Source organism: Salvelinus namaycush, chromosome 5, assembly GCF_016432855.1.
Source record: "Salvelinus namaycush isolate Seneca chromosome 5, SaNama_1.0, whole genome shotgun sequence".
NCBI lineage: Eukaryota > Metazoa > Chordata > Actinopteri > Salmoniformes > Salmonidae > Salvelinus > Salvelinus namaycush.
In genome coordinates, this window is record NC_052311.1 from 27,624,010 (window position 1) to 27,641,086 (window position 17,077).

General features: G+C 42.2%; 1 protein-coding gene across 2 annotated transcripts in view; it reads left to right on the forward strand.

The window, feature by feature from the left end:
* The window catches only part of LOC120047469 (fibroblast growth factor 13), a 100,525-nt gene that overhangs the window by 44,397 nt on the left and 39,051 nt on the right, over positions 1–17,077 (forward strand). Inside the window, exon 1 of one of the 2 annotated variants that reach the window (XM_038993002.1) lies at positions 12,012–12,201. The exons of the other annotated variant lie outside the window; for it this stretch is intronic. Within the exon in view, the coding sequence (XP_038848930.1) occupies positions 12,012–12,201 (190 nt within the window). Of the gene's footprint in view, positions 1–12,011; positions 12,202–17,077 lie in introns of those variants that run through there. 2 annotated transcript variants of the gene reach the window in all.

Below are 17,077 nucleotides of genomic sequence, written 5' to 3' on the forward strand. Positions count from 1 at the left end.
AGTCCAATACATCTAGCTTCAGCATTACTGTCTCTCTCCATAGATCTATATTGCTGGTTGTACTCACAACTTGGCTTTGTACTGGTTTTCTTTTTATGGCACTGCTAGTATTGATGCAAATACTGACTTGTCTGTTGCCCTAATAGCTACTGTTATTGCCTGTGTGTGTACTGGGCTTTAGGTTGTCCATGTGGACTCTCTTCCCACTCCCATGAGGCTGTGGCTGGGAGTGTAGTTAGTAGAATAGTGAAGGTGCCCCTGGCCCAGTGGAGCTGCGAGGAGGCCACAGTAGACTGCCATTCTGGGGCACCACAGTAATTAATGGACCCTTGGCAGGCTGGCACACTGCAGCAAACACAAACCTGGTTTGCTAGCACATACAGACACACGCACGCATACAAACACACACACAGAGACACACACACATGCGTCAGCCCTGGTAGGCTGGGTGACATCTCTCTTTCTCCTCTCTTTCTTGACGCTCGCCTCTCAAGTTGAAACCTGTTGCAATATTCATATTATTACCTCTCCAGATCATTACAGCAGCAGCCAGTTGACTTAACTTTGGTTGTACCGTGTTTGTACCGTGTCCGTAAAAATAGTAGGTGTAGACACCTTTCCTGCAGTCAAATTACTAAATCGCCTTGTAGTGGCCTCAAGGATGAGATGTTATTAATATTTTTTATAATTTCATAATTACACAGAAAATCCGGTATTTCTACGTCAAACAGTTTTGTTATATTTCAGTCTTATGTGATATATATATCAAGTGTAATATTGGGATGCAAACTCAAATTGAATACATTTCAGCTTTATGTTTGACATGGTACAGGTGTCTTCTTTTTTAAAGATTTTATTTTATATGTACAGTCGTGGCCAAAAGTTTTGAAAATGACACAAATATTAATTTTCACAAAGTCTGCTGCCTCAGTGTCTTTAGATATTTTTGTCAGATGTTACTATGGAATACTGAAGTATAATTACAAGCAAGTGTCAAAGGCTTTTATTGACAATTACATGAAGTTGATGCAAAAAGTCAATATTTGCAGTGTTGACCCTTCTTTTTCAAGACCTCTGCAATCCGCCCTGGCATGCTGTCAATTAACTTCTGGGCCACATCCTGACTGATGGCAGCCCATTCTTGCATAATCAATGCTTGGAGTTTGTCAGAATTTGTGGGTTTTTGTCCACCCGCCTCTTGAGGATTGACCACAAGTTCTCAATGGGATTAAGGTCTGGGGAGTTTCCTGGCCATGGACCCAAAATATTGATGTTTTGTTCCCCGAGCCACTTAGTTAACACTTTTGCCTTATGGCAAGGTGCTCCATCATGCTGGAAAAGGCATTGTTCGTCACCAAACTGTTCCTGGATGGTTGGGAGAAGTTGCTCTTGGAGGATGTGTTGGTACCATTCTTTACTCATGGCTGTGTTCTTAGGCAAAATTGTGAGTGAGCCCACTCCCTTGGCTGAGAAGCAACCCCACACATGAATGGTCTTAGGATGCTTTACTGTTGGCATGACACAGGACTGATGGTAGCGCTCACCTTGTCTTCTCCGGACAAGCTTTTTTCCGGATGCCCCAAACAATCGGAAAGGGGATTCATCAGAGAAAATGACTTTACCCCAGTCCTCAGCAGTCCAAATCCTGTACCTTTTTCAGAATATCAGTCTGTCCCTGATGTTTTTCCTGGAGAGAAGTGGCTTCTTTGCTGCCCTTCTTGACACCAGGCCATCCTCCAAAAGTCTTCGCCTCACTGTGCGTCCAGATGCACTCACACCTGCCTGCTGCCATTCCTGAGCAAGCTCTATACTGGTGGTGCCCCAATCCCGCAGCTGAATCAACTTTAGGAGACGGTCCTGGCGCTTGCTGGACTTTCTTGGGCGCCCTGAAGCCTTCTTCACAACAATTGAACCGCTCTCCTTGAAGTTCTTGATGATCCGATAAATGGTTGATTTAGGTGCAGTCTTACTGGCAGCAAAATCCTTCCCTGTGAAGCCCTTTTTGTGCAAAGCAATAATGACGGCACGTGTTTCCTTGCAGGTAACCATGGTTGACAGAGGAAGAACAATGATTCCAAGCACTACCCTCCTTTTGAAGCTTCCAGTCTGTTATTCGAACTCAATCAGCATGACAGGGTGATCTCCAGCCTTGTCCTCGTCAACACTGAAACCTGTTTTAACGAGAGAATCACTGACCTGATGTCAGCTGGTCCTTTTGTGGCAGGGCTGAAATGCATTGGAAATGTTTTTGGGGGATTCAGTTCATTTGCATGGCAAAGGGGGACTTTGCAATTAATTGCAATTCATCTGATCACTCTTCATAACATTCTGGAGTATATGCAAATTGCCATCATACAAACTGAGGCAGCAGACTTTGTGAAAATTAATAGTTGTGTCATTCTCAAAACTTTTGGCCACGACTGTATCAAAAGGCTAAATTGACCCTTTTGCAATTATGTTAGCACAGCTGAAAACAGTTCTGCTGATACACTACTGATCAAAAGTTTGGGGTCACTTAGAAATGTCCTTGATTTTGAAAGAAAAGCAAATTTTTTGTCCATTAAAATAACATAAAATTGATCAGAAATACAGTAGACGTTGTTAATGTTGTAAATGACTATTGTAGGTAGAAACGGCAGATTTTTTATGGAATATCTACATAGGCGTACAGAGGCTCATTATCAGCAACCATCACTCCTGTGTTTCAATGGCATGTTAGCTAATCCAAGTTTATAATTTTAAAAGGCTAAATTGCCCCTTTTGCAATTATGTTAGCACAGCTGAAAACTGTTCTGCTGATTAAAGAAGCAATAAAACTGGCCTTCTTTAGACTAGTTGAGTATCTGGAGCATCAGCATTTGTGGGTTTCGATTACAGGCTCAAAATGTCCAGAAACAAAGTACGTTCTTCTGAAACTCGTCAGTCTATTCTTGTTTTGAGAATTGAAAGCTATTCTATGTGAGAAATTGATAAGAAACTGAAGATCTCGTACAACGCTGTGTACTACTCTCTTCACAGAACAGCGCAAACTGGCTCTAACCAGAATAGAAAGAGGAGTGGGAGGCCCCAGTGCACAACTTAACAAGAGGACAAGTACATTGTGCCTAGTTTGAGAAACAGAAACCTCACAAGTCCTCAAATGGCAGCTTCATTAAGTAGTACCTGCAAAACACCAGTCTCAACATCAACAGTGAAGAGGCGACTCCGGGATGCTGGCCTTCTAGGCAGAGTTCCTCTGTCCAGTGTCTGTGTTCTTTTGCCCATCTTGATCTTTTCTTTTTATTGGCCAGTGTAAGATATGGCTTTTTCTTTGCAACTCTGCCTAGAAGGCCAGCATCCCGGAGCATCCCTCTTGTCCCTGTTGGGGGCCACTTATCCTATGGCAGGATTATTGATGGGCAGAGCATGGGACAAAACACATGGTTTTATGGAGATTGATACAGATTGATACACATTCCTACATACATACATACATACAGTACTGTCTAAGTTACAAGTCTTAAGTGTACTAGTTAATATATTTAGAAATTGTAGGCCTACTTTGAGAGGTCATACTATTACAGACTTTCAGTAAGTCTGATTTTTAAAGCGCAGGTTATTGCCAACTTCAATGGCAAGCCTGCAACAACAATGTAAGGCTGGTCACTTGCCCCATCTAGTGTTCAACACTGTGTAGTATCTGCCTCTGCTTCTGCCTCAAGGTATCTACCTACAGTCCTCAAACTCCACTCTGGACCTCGAAGCCAGTTCGACTGCTATTTTTCATTGTTCCTCTCTAATCAGGAACTAGACCTGGGACTCCAGGTGGGTGCAATTAATTATCAAGTTGAACAGAAAACCAGCAGGCTCCAGACCTCATAGTGTAAGAGTTGAATACTCCTGTCCTACGGTATGCAAGAGAATCACATTCACCACAGTTTAGGCCTTCAGTATATTAGCCATTGCAATGATTGGCGCTTGTCTTAGAGAGTTTGATCAACAATGACCTAATTTTCTTCTATACTTTATGTACGTTTATCCTCTATCTGTCATTTCTCATTAAACATGAAAGATGGTCGTTTAATGTAAGAACGTTTGAATCATGTCTTCAAGTTGGCCTGATTCAATTATCTTCTGTGTTTGATTGCCCGTTATCTATGGCAGTTTATGTGATAAAGCAGCCATGTGCAATGTGGAAAGCCAATTTCAATACCACTGTACCAGTTTGTTAAAAATCTCTCTTAAGTGTCCAGAACAACAGAGCTTCCATGTAAAAAAAAAAAAAAAAAACTCTGCTAATGCGTATTCTCATCATTGATGTACGTCGATGCATTTCAGTGGAAAGTGGACAGGGCCTGCATAACCGTTTTACCCGGCACATTAAAGGATCGTTTTACATCCATGTTGCTGTAATATGAGAGGAAACTATTTTCTGCTCTAGGCAGGAAGTACATTCTCTACGAGCAATTTCAATCCCTTTTCTTAATTTTCGACTCAGAGAGCCTGCAGCAGTTTAGTGTCAACGCTCCAAACCAACAAGACCTCCAAATGCATCTTTAATGAGTATTTTAGACAGTCATAATGGCATGTCACTAATGCCGTCCGTTAATGATCTTCTTCTACATCTTCTGCTGGCCCCGCCTTGACGCTTTCTCCGTCTACGCCTTTTGACAGTTCTTTGAATTATCTGGTTTAAACTTTTGTAGCATCTCCTTGCTTTCATTCCAAAATCTAACGGCTATTGTTCGTATTGAGGACACTTTTCTTGGCTTCAGTTATGCATAGAAGCAAGACTTTTCCCTTGAGGAAATCTGCATCGGGTAGGCTGCGCTTTTCCTTTCCAAGTGTTTCTGCACATTTTCTTCAGTTTGTTTGACTTCTAGGGACATAGCCTACTTTCTGATGTACTTGATGTGGAATATGCCTCATATCGCGATTATAAGAATATCCTATTTATTTTGTGTTTTGCTGCATCTGTGTCAGAACATGGATGTTATTGACAGAGGCGCACACCCTGGCGCTGGAGCTGTCCATGGTGTTGAAGGGAGATGACCTCGGCGATAGGAGTGCTGTAGAACTTTATCATATAGAACTTGTCTGAGGTCAAACGCTTATTATATTTAGTTGATGTGTAGCCTAGGATGTTATAATAGCATACTTGCTGAAATTGATGCATAGAATTCAAAATGTTACTTTTTGGTGCATATCAATGGTATTAAATATATCGGTAATGTTTTTTTTTAAACGATGTTGAAAGATTATGTATTTTGATCACACTGGTTAATGTTAATGGTAGTTCAAGTTTGAAAATGTAGCTTATAACCCACAGTACCTTTTTCTGTTAAATATGTCGGCTATCGGCATACTCTGGAGCCTTGAGTGTTTTCAGAAACCTGCTTTATTATTGTCTATTTCCTCTGTGATTGTATAGATGCCTAATTGAGATGATTGGGTAATAGTCTATTTCTTTGTAATTGAAGTAACAGTTTCGTCCTCATTTTTATTTTTTATTTTTTTTTAAATATGGTCTTTGGCGTCCGTGTGTGGCAGTGTATGCAGTAGAGCCTAATGTACAACGCTATTGATCTGTGAATCATATCAGATGTAAAGTTTGTGTACGGCAGCTTCAGATCTGGACTGTAGGTGGCGCCCATGTGGAGGCTTTGATTCCGATGTGATGCGCGGAGAGGAAACAGAGGGAGGGGAGGCTGAGGAGAAGGCGACTACTGCTGCTTCTGCAGGGAGTTGTTGACAGTAGCCTTGTCAGTGAGGGGGTGCTGTCTCCCTACAGACGTTTGATCTTGCAGTTGGATGCAATAACAGGACATGACTCCTGTCCCGTCATAGCCTACTGTCTTGTCGTGAGAGTGTTTGCTCGATCGCTTGCCATCCAAAATGGTAGCCTATCAGTTTCACAGAGTTGCGAGCTATTGATGATTTTACGTAGGCAAGTAAAATGTAGATGACTGTATTCAGTTGACCTCATGTTTATCCTCAACATCGTTGTTATCCTCATATTTTTCATTGTAAATAACCTATTTGACCAGATAAACAGAAGTTGAAGTGCCCCTCAGTGCAAGGCACACTGGCAAAGGCCACACTGCCATGGCAACGCGTTGGTGAAAAATGTGGGGGTGCGAGCTTCCTGTTGTTGCCAAATGCTCATCTCCTCGCCCTGCTCCAGGGACAGACAGACAGGATGTGGAATATTGTTGATGGATTAGTCTCTGCTCGAGTCTAATCTATTCCATCACCTAGTGTTGTTGTTTTCGGCCAGTGGCTGCATTCAGGGTTTTCTTCACCTGACCAAGTGTGTAGGAGGCAGAGTTATAGCCCAATCCATCTCCAACTTTGTTAGGGCTTTGCCCACACTCCGAGTCATTGGTCACTGCGTCTCGCACTTGAGCACCATGGTCACGTTTGTTTGGGTCTCTTCCACACAGTCCTGCCTGGCTAGTGGAGCAGGTGTTGGTAGGCAAAATCTCAAGGCACTAAAGTCAGTGTTGTTGTCCAAGGTACTGCAGTGGAGCTTGCGCTTGCAGGGCCTGTTCTTATCTCACACACATAGTTTAAAGTGCTACAGTTATTACAGGAACCATTGTTAATTGCACAATTACTGACCACAATGACTGACCACAACCACACAACTACTGACCATATAGCTACTGACCACAACCACACAACTACTAACCACAACTATTGACCATAACTGACCACAACTACTGACCACAACTACTAACCACACAACTGCTAACCACAACTACTGACCATAACTGGCCACAACTACTGACCATAACTGGCCACAACTACTGCCCACAATGACTGACCGCAACCACACAACTACTGACCACAACTACTGAACCACACAACTACTGACCACAACTACTGAACCACTCAACTACTGACCACAACTACTGAGCCACACAACTACTGAACCACACAACTACTGACCACACAACTACTGACCACAACCACACAACTACTGACCATAACTGACCACAACCAATGACCACAACCACACAACTACTAACCACAACTACTGACCACAACTACTGACCATAACTGGTCACAACTACTGGCCACAACTACTGACCACAACTACACAACTACTGACCACAACTACTGAACCACTCAACTACTGAACAACTCAACTACTGAACCACACAACTACTGACCACAACTAATGAACCACTCAACTACTGAACAACTCAACTACTGACCACACAGCTACTGACCACAACTACTGAACCACTCAACTACTGAACAACTCAACTACTGACCACACAGCTACTGACCACAACCACAAAACTAATAACCACAACTACTAACCATAACTGACCACAACTACTGACCACAACTACTGACCACAACCACACAACTATTAACCACACAACTACTAACCACACAACTACTAACCACAACTACTGACCACAACAACTGACCATAACTGACCACAACTACTGACTGCAACCACACAACTACTGACCACAACTACTGAACCACTCAACTACTGACCACAACTACTGAACCACTCAACTACTGACCACAACTACTGAACCACTCAACTACTGACCACAACTACTGAACCACTCAACTACTGAACAACTCAACTACTGAACCACTCAACTACTGACCACACAACTACTGAACCACAACCACACAGATACTGACCACAATAACTGATCACAACCACACAACTAATGACCACAACTACTGACCAGAAACACACAACTACTGACCACAAACACACAACTACTGAATCCACACAACTACTGATCACACACCTACTGACCACAACTACTGACCATAACACACAACTACCGACCACAACTACTGACCATAACACACAACGACTGACCACAAACAAAAAACTACTGACCACACAGCTACTAACCACAGCTACTGACCACAATAACTGATCACAACCACACAACTAATGACCACAACTACTGATCACAATTACTGACCAGAAACACACAACTACTGACCACAAACACACAACTACTGAATCCACACAACTACTGACCACAACTACTGACCATAACACACAACTACTGACCATGTCCGACGGAACCAAACAACGACTGACCACAACCACATCACCACAACTACTAAAGCACACAACTACTGACTACACAACTACTGAACCACACAACTACTGAACCACAACCACACAGCTACTGACCACAACCACACAACTACTGACCACAACCACACAACTACTACTGACTACAACTACTGAACACAACCACAAAACTACTGACCACAAACACACAATTACTGACCACACAACTACTGACCACTACTGGCCACAACTACTGACCACACAATGACAGACCACAGCCTAAAAAGGACTGACCACAACTACAGACTACAACTGCACAACGGCCGACCACAATACAACTACTGACCATAACTACTGACCACAACTACTGACCACAACTACTGACCGCAACTACTGACCACAACTATTGACCGCAGCCACACAACTACTGAGCCAAACAACTAATGTCCACAACAACTGACCACAACTACCTAACTACTGACCACAACCACACAACTACTGACCACAACTACTGACCACAACCACACAACTACTGAACCACACAACTATTGACCACAATTACTGACCACAACTACTGACCACAACAACACAATTACTGACCACTACTACTGCTCTGGTCTGCACTAGCTCTGGTCCTGGGCATAGCTAGCTAGCTCTGGTTCGCATTAGCGATGGTCTAGCTTTGGTCCGCACTACAAATTATAACTACTTAATGTGCATACATTTACATACAGTGGGGAGAAGAAGTATTTGATACACTGCCGATTTTGCAGGTTTTCCTACTTACAAAGCATGTAGAGGTCTGTAATTTTTATCATAGGTACACTTCAACTGTGAGAGACGGAATCTAAAACAAAAATCCAGAAAATCACATTGTATGATTTTTAAGTAATTAATTTGCATTTTATTGCATGACATAAGTATTTGATCACCTACCAACCAGTAAGAATTCCGGCTCTCACAGACTTGTTAGTTTTTCTTTAAGAAGCCCTCCTGTTCTCCACTCATTACCTCTATTAACTGCACCTCTTTGAACTCGTTACCTGTATAAAAGACACCTGTCCACACACTCAATCAAACAGACTCCAACCTCTCCACAATGGCCAAGACCAGAGAGCTGTGTAAGGACATCAGGGATAAAATTGTAGACCTGCACAAGGCTGGGATGGGCTACAGGACAATAGGCAAGCAGCTTGGTGAGAAGGCAACAACTGTTGGCGCAATTATTAGAAAGTGGAAGAAGTTCAAGATGACGGTCAATCACCCTCGGTCTGGGGCTCCATGCAAGATCTCACCTCGTGGGGCATCAATGATCATGAGGAAGGTGAGGGATCAGCCCAGACCTACACGGCAGGACCTGGTCAATGACCTGAAGAGAGCTGGGACCACAGTCTCAAAGAAAAACATTAGTAGCACACTACAATTAAAATCCTGCAGCGCACGCAAGGTCCCCCTGCTCAAGCCAGCGCATGTCCAGGCCTGTCTGAAGTTTGCCAATGACCATCTGGATGATCCAGAGGAGGAATGGGAGAAGGTCATGTGGTCTGATGAGACAAAAATAGAGCTTTTTTGTCTAAACTCCACTCGCCGTGCTTGGAGGAAGAAGAAGGATGAGTACAACCCCAAGAACATCATCCCAACCGTGAAGCATGGAGGTGGAAACATCATTCTTTGGTGATGCTTTTCTGCAAAGGGAACAGGACGACTGCGCCGTATTGAGGGGAGGATGGATGGAGCCATGTATTGCGAGATCTTGGCCAACAACCTCCTTCCCTCAGTAAGAGCATTGAAGATGGGTCGTGGCTGGGTCTTCCAGCATGACAACGACCCGAAACACACAGCCAGGGCAACTAAGGAGTGGCTCCGTAAGAAGCATCTCAAGGTCCTGGAGTGGCCTAGCCAGTCTCCAGACCTGAACCCAATAGAAAATCTTTGGAGGGAGCTGAAAGTCCGTATTGCCCAGCGACAGCCCCGAAACCTGAAGGATCTGGAGAAGGTCTGTATGGTGGAGTGGGCCAAAATCCATGCTGCAGTGTGTGCAAACCTGGTCAAGAACTACAGGAAACGTATGATCTCTGTAATTGCAAACAAAGGTTTCTGTACCAAATATTAAGTTCTGCTTTTCTGATGTATCAAATACTTATATCATGCAATAAAATGCAAATTAATTACTTAAAAATCATACAATGTGATTTTCTGGATTGTTGTTTTAGATTCCGTCTCTCACAGTTGAAGTGTACCTATGATAAAAATTACAGACCTCTACATGCTTTGTAAGTAGGAAAACCTGCAAAATCGGCAGTGTATCAAATACTTCTTCTCCCCACTGTATATACCCACCAACAATAATTTTAACTCTTGAAACGTTCAAGCTAGAGACACGAAACCAACTTTAACTTGTTCAGGCTATCCTAACTTCAAATTCTTTAGAATCTTTATCAACTTTAACTATATATATTTGCAGAGATTTGCAGAAAATAACTGACCAACAGTATCTTTTGAACCATAATAGCTAGAGATACCAAACCAATGTTCTCAGGTTAAGGCTATCCTAACTTCAAATTCTAAAAAAAAAACTTGTATCAACTGTAACTATATAAATGTGCATAAAATAATCCATCAAGAGTAACTTTTGAACCTTTTAAGAGACACCAAAACAATTTGCACATGTTCAGGCTATCCTATCCAATCAATCAATCAGCCAATCAATCAATCAATATAACCCGTCACTACCATTACTACTGCAGTCACTACCACTACTATAACCTATTTCAAAACAAGAAGTACTTGAAACCATCTAGCAATGCACCAAATTTCCATCAGAAAATGTACTTTTGTATTTGTGTATTGACAATGCATGATAAGGAAGCAGTGTTTTGTATTAATTAGGGTAGACTATGTGATTTACTGCAAGTGATATCATTTCATCTGAAAAGAATATATTAATCTTTTGTATGACAACTTTTTTAAATGAATCTTTCGTATGTTTAATGATTACGAGTAATTGGCATACTCATTGAATGGTATTGAATAAATGAAGGGACAGAGTGAGAGAGGGTGCCAGAATCTTACGCCCCCACGCTAGTTCTGCGCCTGGGTAGGATGCTCCCTCAGAGCACAGCAGTATAGCTGAGACTACCATGCACTAGGGTCTGATACTGCATTTGAATGGAGAACTTTATTTCATTAACTATTGTCACCACGCTTGAACAAGAGAGGAAAAACTAAGGGAATCTCCTTAATAACTAGTCTATCTCTCTCCTCACCCGTCGCTACATATTAACAGGTTTAGTACCAGCAGGGCTTTGCCAGTGACGAGGGAGATTAACCTACCAAAAAGAGAAGAGAAAAAACATCAGCATTGGAATGTTTCTCTCTGTGTTCTGTAACAGGTGTTTTTCTGTCTGCGCATTAAGCGCCGTTCAAGACCACCTGCCTCTGCGCCACTCTTGATGTGCACGGTCCATGCTTTTGTGGGATGGTTCAAACCGTCTTTTTAGGGGAACAGTGCAGCGCGTATTTAGTTATGATGCTGAGGAAATGACACAGTTGGAGGATCAATACCTCGCGCTCTGGTAAACTAGATGTGCTGTATGAGAGTGGAACATGTCTCATAATCTTTTTTGAGGACAACTTATTTTTTTCCGGAGATAAGATGCACCATTACCAAGCTACCCCCAACAAAACCATCAGAAAAATTATACATTTACAGAACATATGATTGTCAGCATTTTGAAGAAGAGTGGAAGTACTTTTTTATGCACTGACTGCATTTTTTTATGCAGAATGTCATGTTTTTTGCACAATTAACGAATAATAACTGCGCTTTGCATTTGAGGACTATTTGGATGACCACAGCGCCTTGAGTAAGATTTTAAAGTAGAAGTCCTACGGTCGGGAGGAAGAGGTAGAGGCGAAACATTTTTTATAGTCTGGAAGTTTCCTCGGGAAAACCGTCAAACTGGCCATGGCTGCAGCGATAGCCAGCTCCCTTATTCGGCAGAAAAGGCAGGCGAGGGAGCGGGAGAAATCTAATGCCTGCCGCTGCGTTAGCAGCCCGAACAAGACAAAGCAATGCGAGAACAAACCCAGTCGGTTGTCTATGTTCTCTCGGGTCAAACTCTTCGGCTCCAAGAAGAGGAGACGGAGGCGACCAGGTCTGATTTGGAAATACTTTCATTAGACCATCACAATCAAAATTCATATGTTTGATTATTGTTGCCATTTCTTTTGTTTCATCACTTTCACCAACTCTGCTCTGTGCACCAAATATTAGGGAAACTTGGCAAACGAAGTGGCTATATAGGATAACAGTAAAATTATTAGATTTGAGATATATATATAAACATTTAGAGCCCAGCAAAGACAGTGAGTAAGTATCCTATAGATATGTGTTTTAGTTCATTTAGTTCGACTTATGACATTTCAGACTGTACTTAAACGACCTACGGCAGGATTCCCTAACTGGCGGCCTGCCGCCACTGATTTTAATTGGCCCCCCGAGTTTTCTAGTCTTTTTTAAATTGTTGGACATAATTATTTCAAACCTTGCATACATTTGTATAGGATCACGTGTCTCTCTATTATGTGTGGGAATACTTTTGAACAGATTTCCAAAATTAAAATCACTTGGAGCTGATTTGCTGGTGTTTTTACAGTCTTTTATGTTTTAGTCATATATTATATCGGTTTGGGCTTCTTGCCGTCAATTTGCAGTCTACAAATTACATGTAATTATGTTCCGGACCCCTGACCATCCGCTCAAGAAACAACCGGCCTGTGGCTGAATCTAGTTGATGAACCCTGACCTTAAGGATATGCTATATTGGTGCTTCATACCTCAATGTCTGCTCATGTAATCCCAGGTGGACCAGGACAATGGAGCCAGCTAAGCAGGTTTAATGCATAACAAAAGCCCACTGGGTTTGTGGTCTTTACATATCATTACCATTCCTCTGTCTATTGTGATGAATCCACATTGAGCAAGCTTCAAAAAGCCTCTAAAAGGCTATGCAGATATATTGCTTTGAAGTACTATAATGGGACACACGGTGTACAGTAAGCACCCAGCATTTGCAAGTTGAACACATTTTTATTGTGTATTACACTTTCTATTTTGGGATTTCAAAACAGGGGGGGTCCAGGGACTTTTCCTGTACAGACAATGCAGTATAGTGGATGTACTTCAAAGCAGCGCTCTAACACAAAACAGATAAGGAATCCCAAGAGCGCTCTAAGAGTCCCTGAGTGGCCCATGCAGTCTATTTCTCAGAGGCCCGATTAATTTAGTAATGAAGGCTTAGCACCCACTGCAGCTTGGGGCACCTAGCCACAGCCAGAGAGCCACACTATAGTCAGACAAACCTCAGTCTGCATTTGACCATTAGCTCCTAACATCTAACATTAGCTGGGCTTTTGATCATGGGGCTCCTAACATCTCCTAACATTAGCCATGCTAGATCCCAGCACTACCGTATGGCTGGTTCTCTGTGATGTTTACATGGCTACTTGAACCTGGCCCCTGGTTAATGAGCACCGCCGAGGTTTGCTGAGCGTTTGCTGAGCGTGACTCAGCCCTGTGCTTTCAGACCTAAATGAGCTCCAGTTAATTCCTCTCCCATCAAGTTCACAGGCTGTTTTCTAAGTGCATTATGAAGGTGGGAGTGGAGGAGGGTGCGTCGCTACGGAGCTGGGGCTAAGCTACCCTGCAGTGTTTCATCAGAACTGGACACACACCATGATACCAGCCAGTACCCTCTATCATCACCCCTCATTCCCACCCTGAGGTGGGATGGGGAGTCGGAAAGGGACGAGGACAGGCAGTGTGTGGCTTACGTAACACATGTGGAGCCTCAGTGGCAGCAGAGAGGTTTCTGCTGCGGCTCAGAGCGTGTTTGGGTGTGCGCATGTGTTTGGGTGTGAGAGGAGATCCCTGAGCATGTCTCCGGGTAGAAAAAGCAGCCCACTGAATTCACCTTATGGTGCCTTTACCTGTCTCCGATACATACTGTACCTTTGTGGATGTGTGTTTTGGAGGTAGCATGGGAATTTTCAAATAAATAAGTCTTCCAAGCATTCTCCTCCTCCAATCCCCATATATTCATTCAATGGTAACATTGAAGAACATGCCTTATTACATGAAACCAGATGGCTACAGTACACAGCACCACACTCAGATTACTTAGGAAAAATGGACTGACATTTTGGTGAAAAACCCTGCCTTTGAAAAGGACGTCAGCCTCCTCCTGTATTGGTCTTGAAAGGTTCAGATAATAGGAAGCCAGCGGTGCTATAAATAATCAAAGCATGTGTATCGGCCAGGCGGTAACCTTTGTGAGGGTAGAAATGGCAGGATTGAAAGGTAAGGCGGGTGAAAGGGAGGATGAAATGTGTGGTAAACCACAGTAAAGGACACTCCTCTAGGGACAGGGACATGGGAAAAGGACAGCTCTTAGTAAAACATGACACACCAAAATGTCAAGATTGTGTAATCATTAACACTGCCAGTTCCAGGTTTCTTAATGAATGATATTGGTAATCCAATTGGCTAGTAGAATTTGTACTTTTTAAGTTGTCCGGGAACATGTATTTCGATGGCATAGATCAGGGGTACCCAGACTTTAGTTACATAGGATCTACTTTCTAACACGGTCCACCCCCCTGGCAGTAGTAAATATAATTTCACATTATTGATTGGATGATTTGCACTGCATGCTGGCAGCAATCTTTGCATAGTCTGGGTTATATCTACTGATTGCTAGCCTCAAACAGGTGTCCAGGGGATCAATTGTTAGAGTGGACCGGTATTTTGACTTGTGGTGCTCCATCTGTAGTGGTGCTCCATCTGTAGTTATGGACACAAGTTTGTAAATGGGTAACCGAGTGCTATTAATAAAGTCCTTGAATGCCACAAAAATGTACTCCCCTCGTGTTTTTCCTTTCAACGATGTGATTTTGAGCAGTTCCTCTTTGGCAGTCATATCTTCAAACACCATTCTGATGAAAATGCACAACTGAGATGGGTCGATCACGCCTGTCGACTCGTCAAATTGAAGTGAAAAGAACATGCACTCATTTGTCTTTTTTAAGATGCTCCCTCAAATCCTCATCCATCATTTCACAGCGCTGTATAACAGTTTTTTTGGATAGCTGAACATCCTTAATAGCGGAAATTATTTCTGATTAATTTTTTAAATCATCAAACAATGATTCTGCTGCCTTTAAAAAAGCCTCTTTACCATTTCTCCATCCTGGAACGGTTTCTTGTGCTTTGCTAGTATGCGACTCACCCGGAATGATGCAATCGTGGCTGCCTTTGATTTTGATTTGGCCCTTGTAAAGATCGATTGTTGGGCAGCTAGTTGAGACTTCAACTCTTTTACTTTTCTCATACGTAGTTCACTTTTAGCTGGAAAGTCACTTTCATATTTCTTGTGAACCGTTTTGAAATGCCTCTCGACATTTCCCTTCTGAGCAAGAGCTACGTTTGAATGGCAGATCGGGGACACACATTTTGAATTTGTTATGTTGAAAAAATTATCTTCTTCCCACTCACTGTGAAAGTGGTAGATTTTCAGTTTCTTGCTGCTTGGTCCAGCACTCATATTAAAAACGTAACCGCAACTTCATAGAAAAAAAAGTTGTAAAAAACAACTACCACTGGAACAACAAAGAATATTCTGTTACAGGTCTCGCAAGCGTGGAAATGTAAACGTACTAACGTCAGACGGTTGCTATGGTAGCGACAGTTTGAAAAACACATCTAGCAACTATAGTGCCACGGGTTGGTCCAATTTTATGTCAATCAAGCAGTTAAAAAAAATTGTTTTTGTCTGCAGTAATATTCGAGAAAGAAACTAACCTGTAAGCAAAACATACAGTGCTTCAGAACTGTGGACCTCAATATTTCTAAGCAGACTTGATGGTAATGCTGTGAATTGCCAAAATATATATTTTTAGTGGAAACATTTTGAAAACGTTCATGCGGTCTACTAGAAAGAAGTTTGCGATCGAGGATCGACGTCCTGGGCACCAATGGCATAGATGGATGGAAATTATTTCCCATTGCACCAGAAAATAAAGATGCATACCCCAATTCTTAAAACATGGCATTTTTGCTAGGGAACACACAAACATCATATAGAAAGTTGACATTTAAAAAAAATCGAAGCAGTGCTTATCCTCGATAAATATTTACTCTTAAGCACATATTCTTATTTTAATCCTCTCCGGTGTAGCCACATGCCCCTTTGGAATAAACCCAGACTTCCTTTGTAGTCTCTCTAGTCAGGAACTGTTTGCTCATACACCAGTATCCATGGCTAGAACTTATAGATGTCAGCAGGGATGTGTTTGCACTGGTCTCTTGAGCCTTTTGGAGAGCTGAGAATGTGGCTATGCTGGGTCTATTGGGAGCAGAACTGGGGGACTGGTTATGTACTGTAGTCTATAGCTTAGCGTGCCAGGCTTCTATAGGATAGGATCTCTTGTTATAAGATACATGGCTGGTGGATGGGTAAATAAGGCTCCTGTGTGGGCACAAAACTGAACTTAGATCAGCATCTTGATAAGTGAACTTACATCAGCATCTTGATAAGTGAACTTACATCAGCATCTTGATAAGTGAACTTACATCAGCATCTTGATAAGTGAACTTACATCAGCATCTTGATAAGTGAACTTAGATCAGCATCTTGATAACAGAACTTAGATCAGCATCTTGATAAGTGAACTTACATCAGCATCTTGATAACAGAACTTACATCAGCATCTTGATAAGTGAACTTAGATCAGCATCTTGATAACAGAACTTAGATCAGCATCTTGATAACAGAACTTACATCAGCATCTTGATAAGTGAACTTACATCAGCATCTTGATAAGTGAACTTAGATCAGCATCTTGATAACAGAACTTACATCAGCATCTTGATAACATAACTTACATCAGCATCTTGATAAGTGCACTTACATCAGCATCTTGATAACAGAACTTACATCAGCATCTTGATAAGTGAACTTACATCAGCATCTT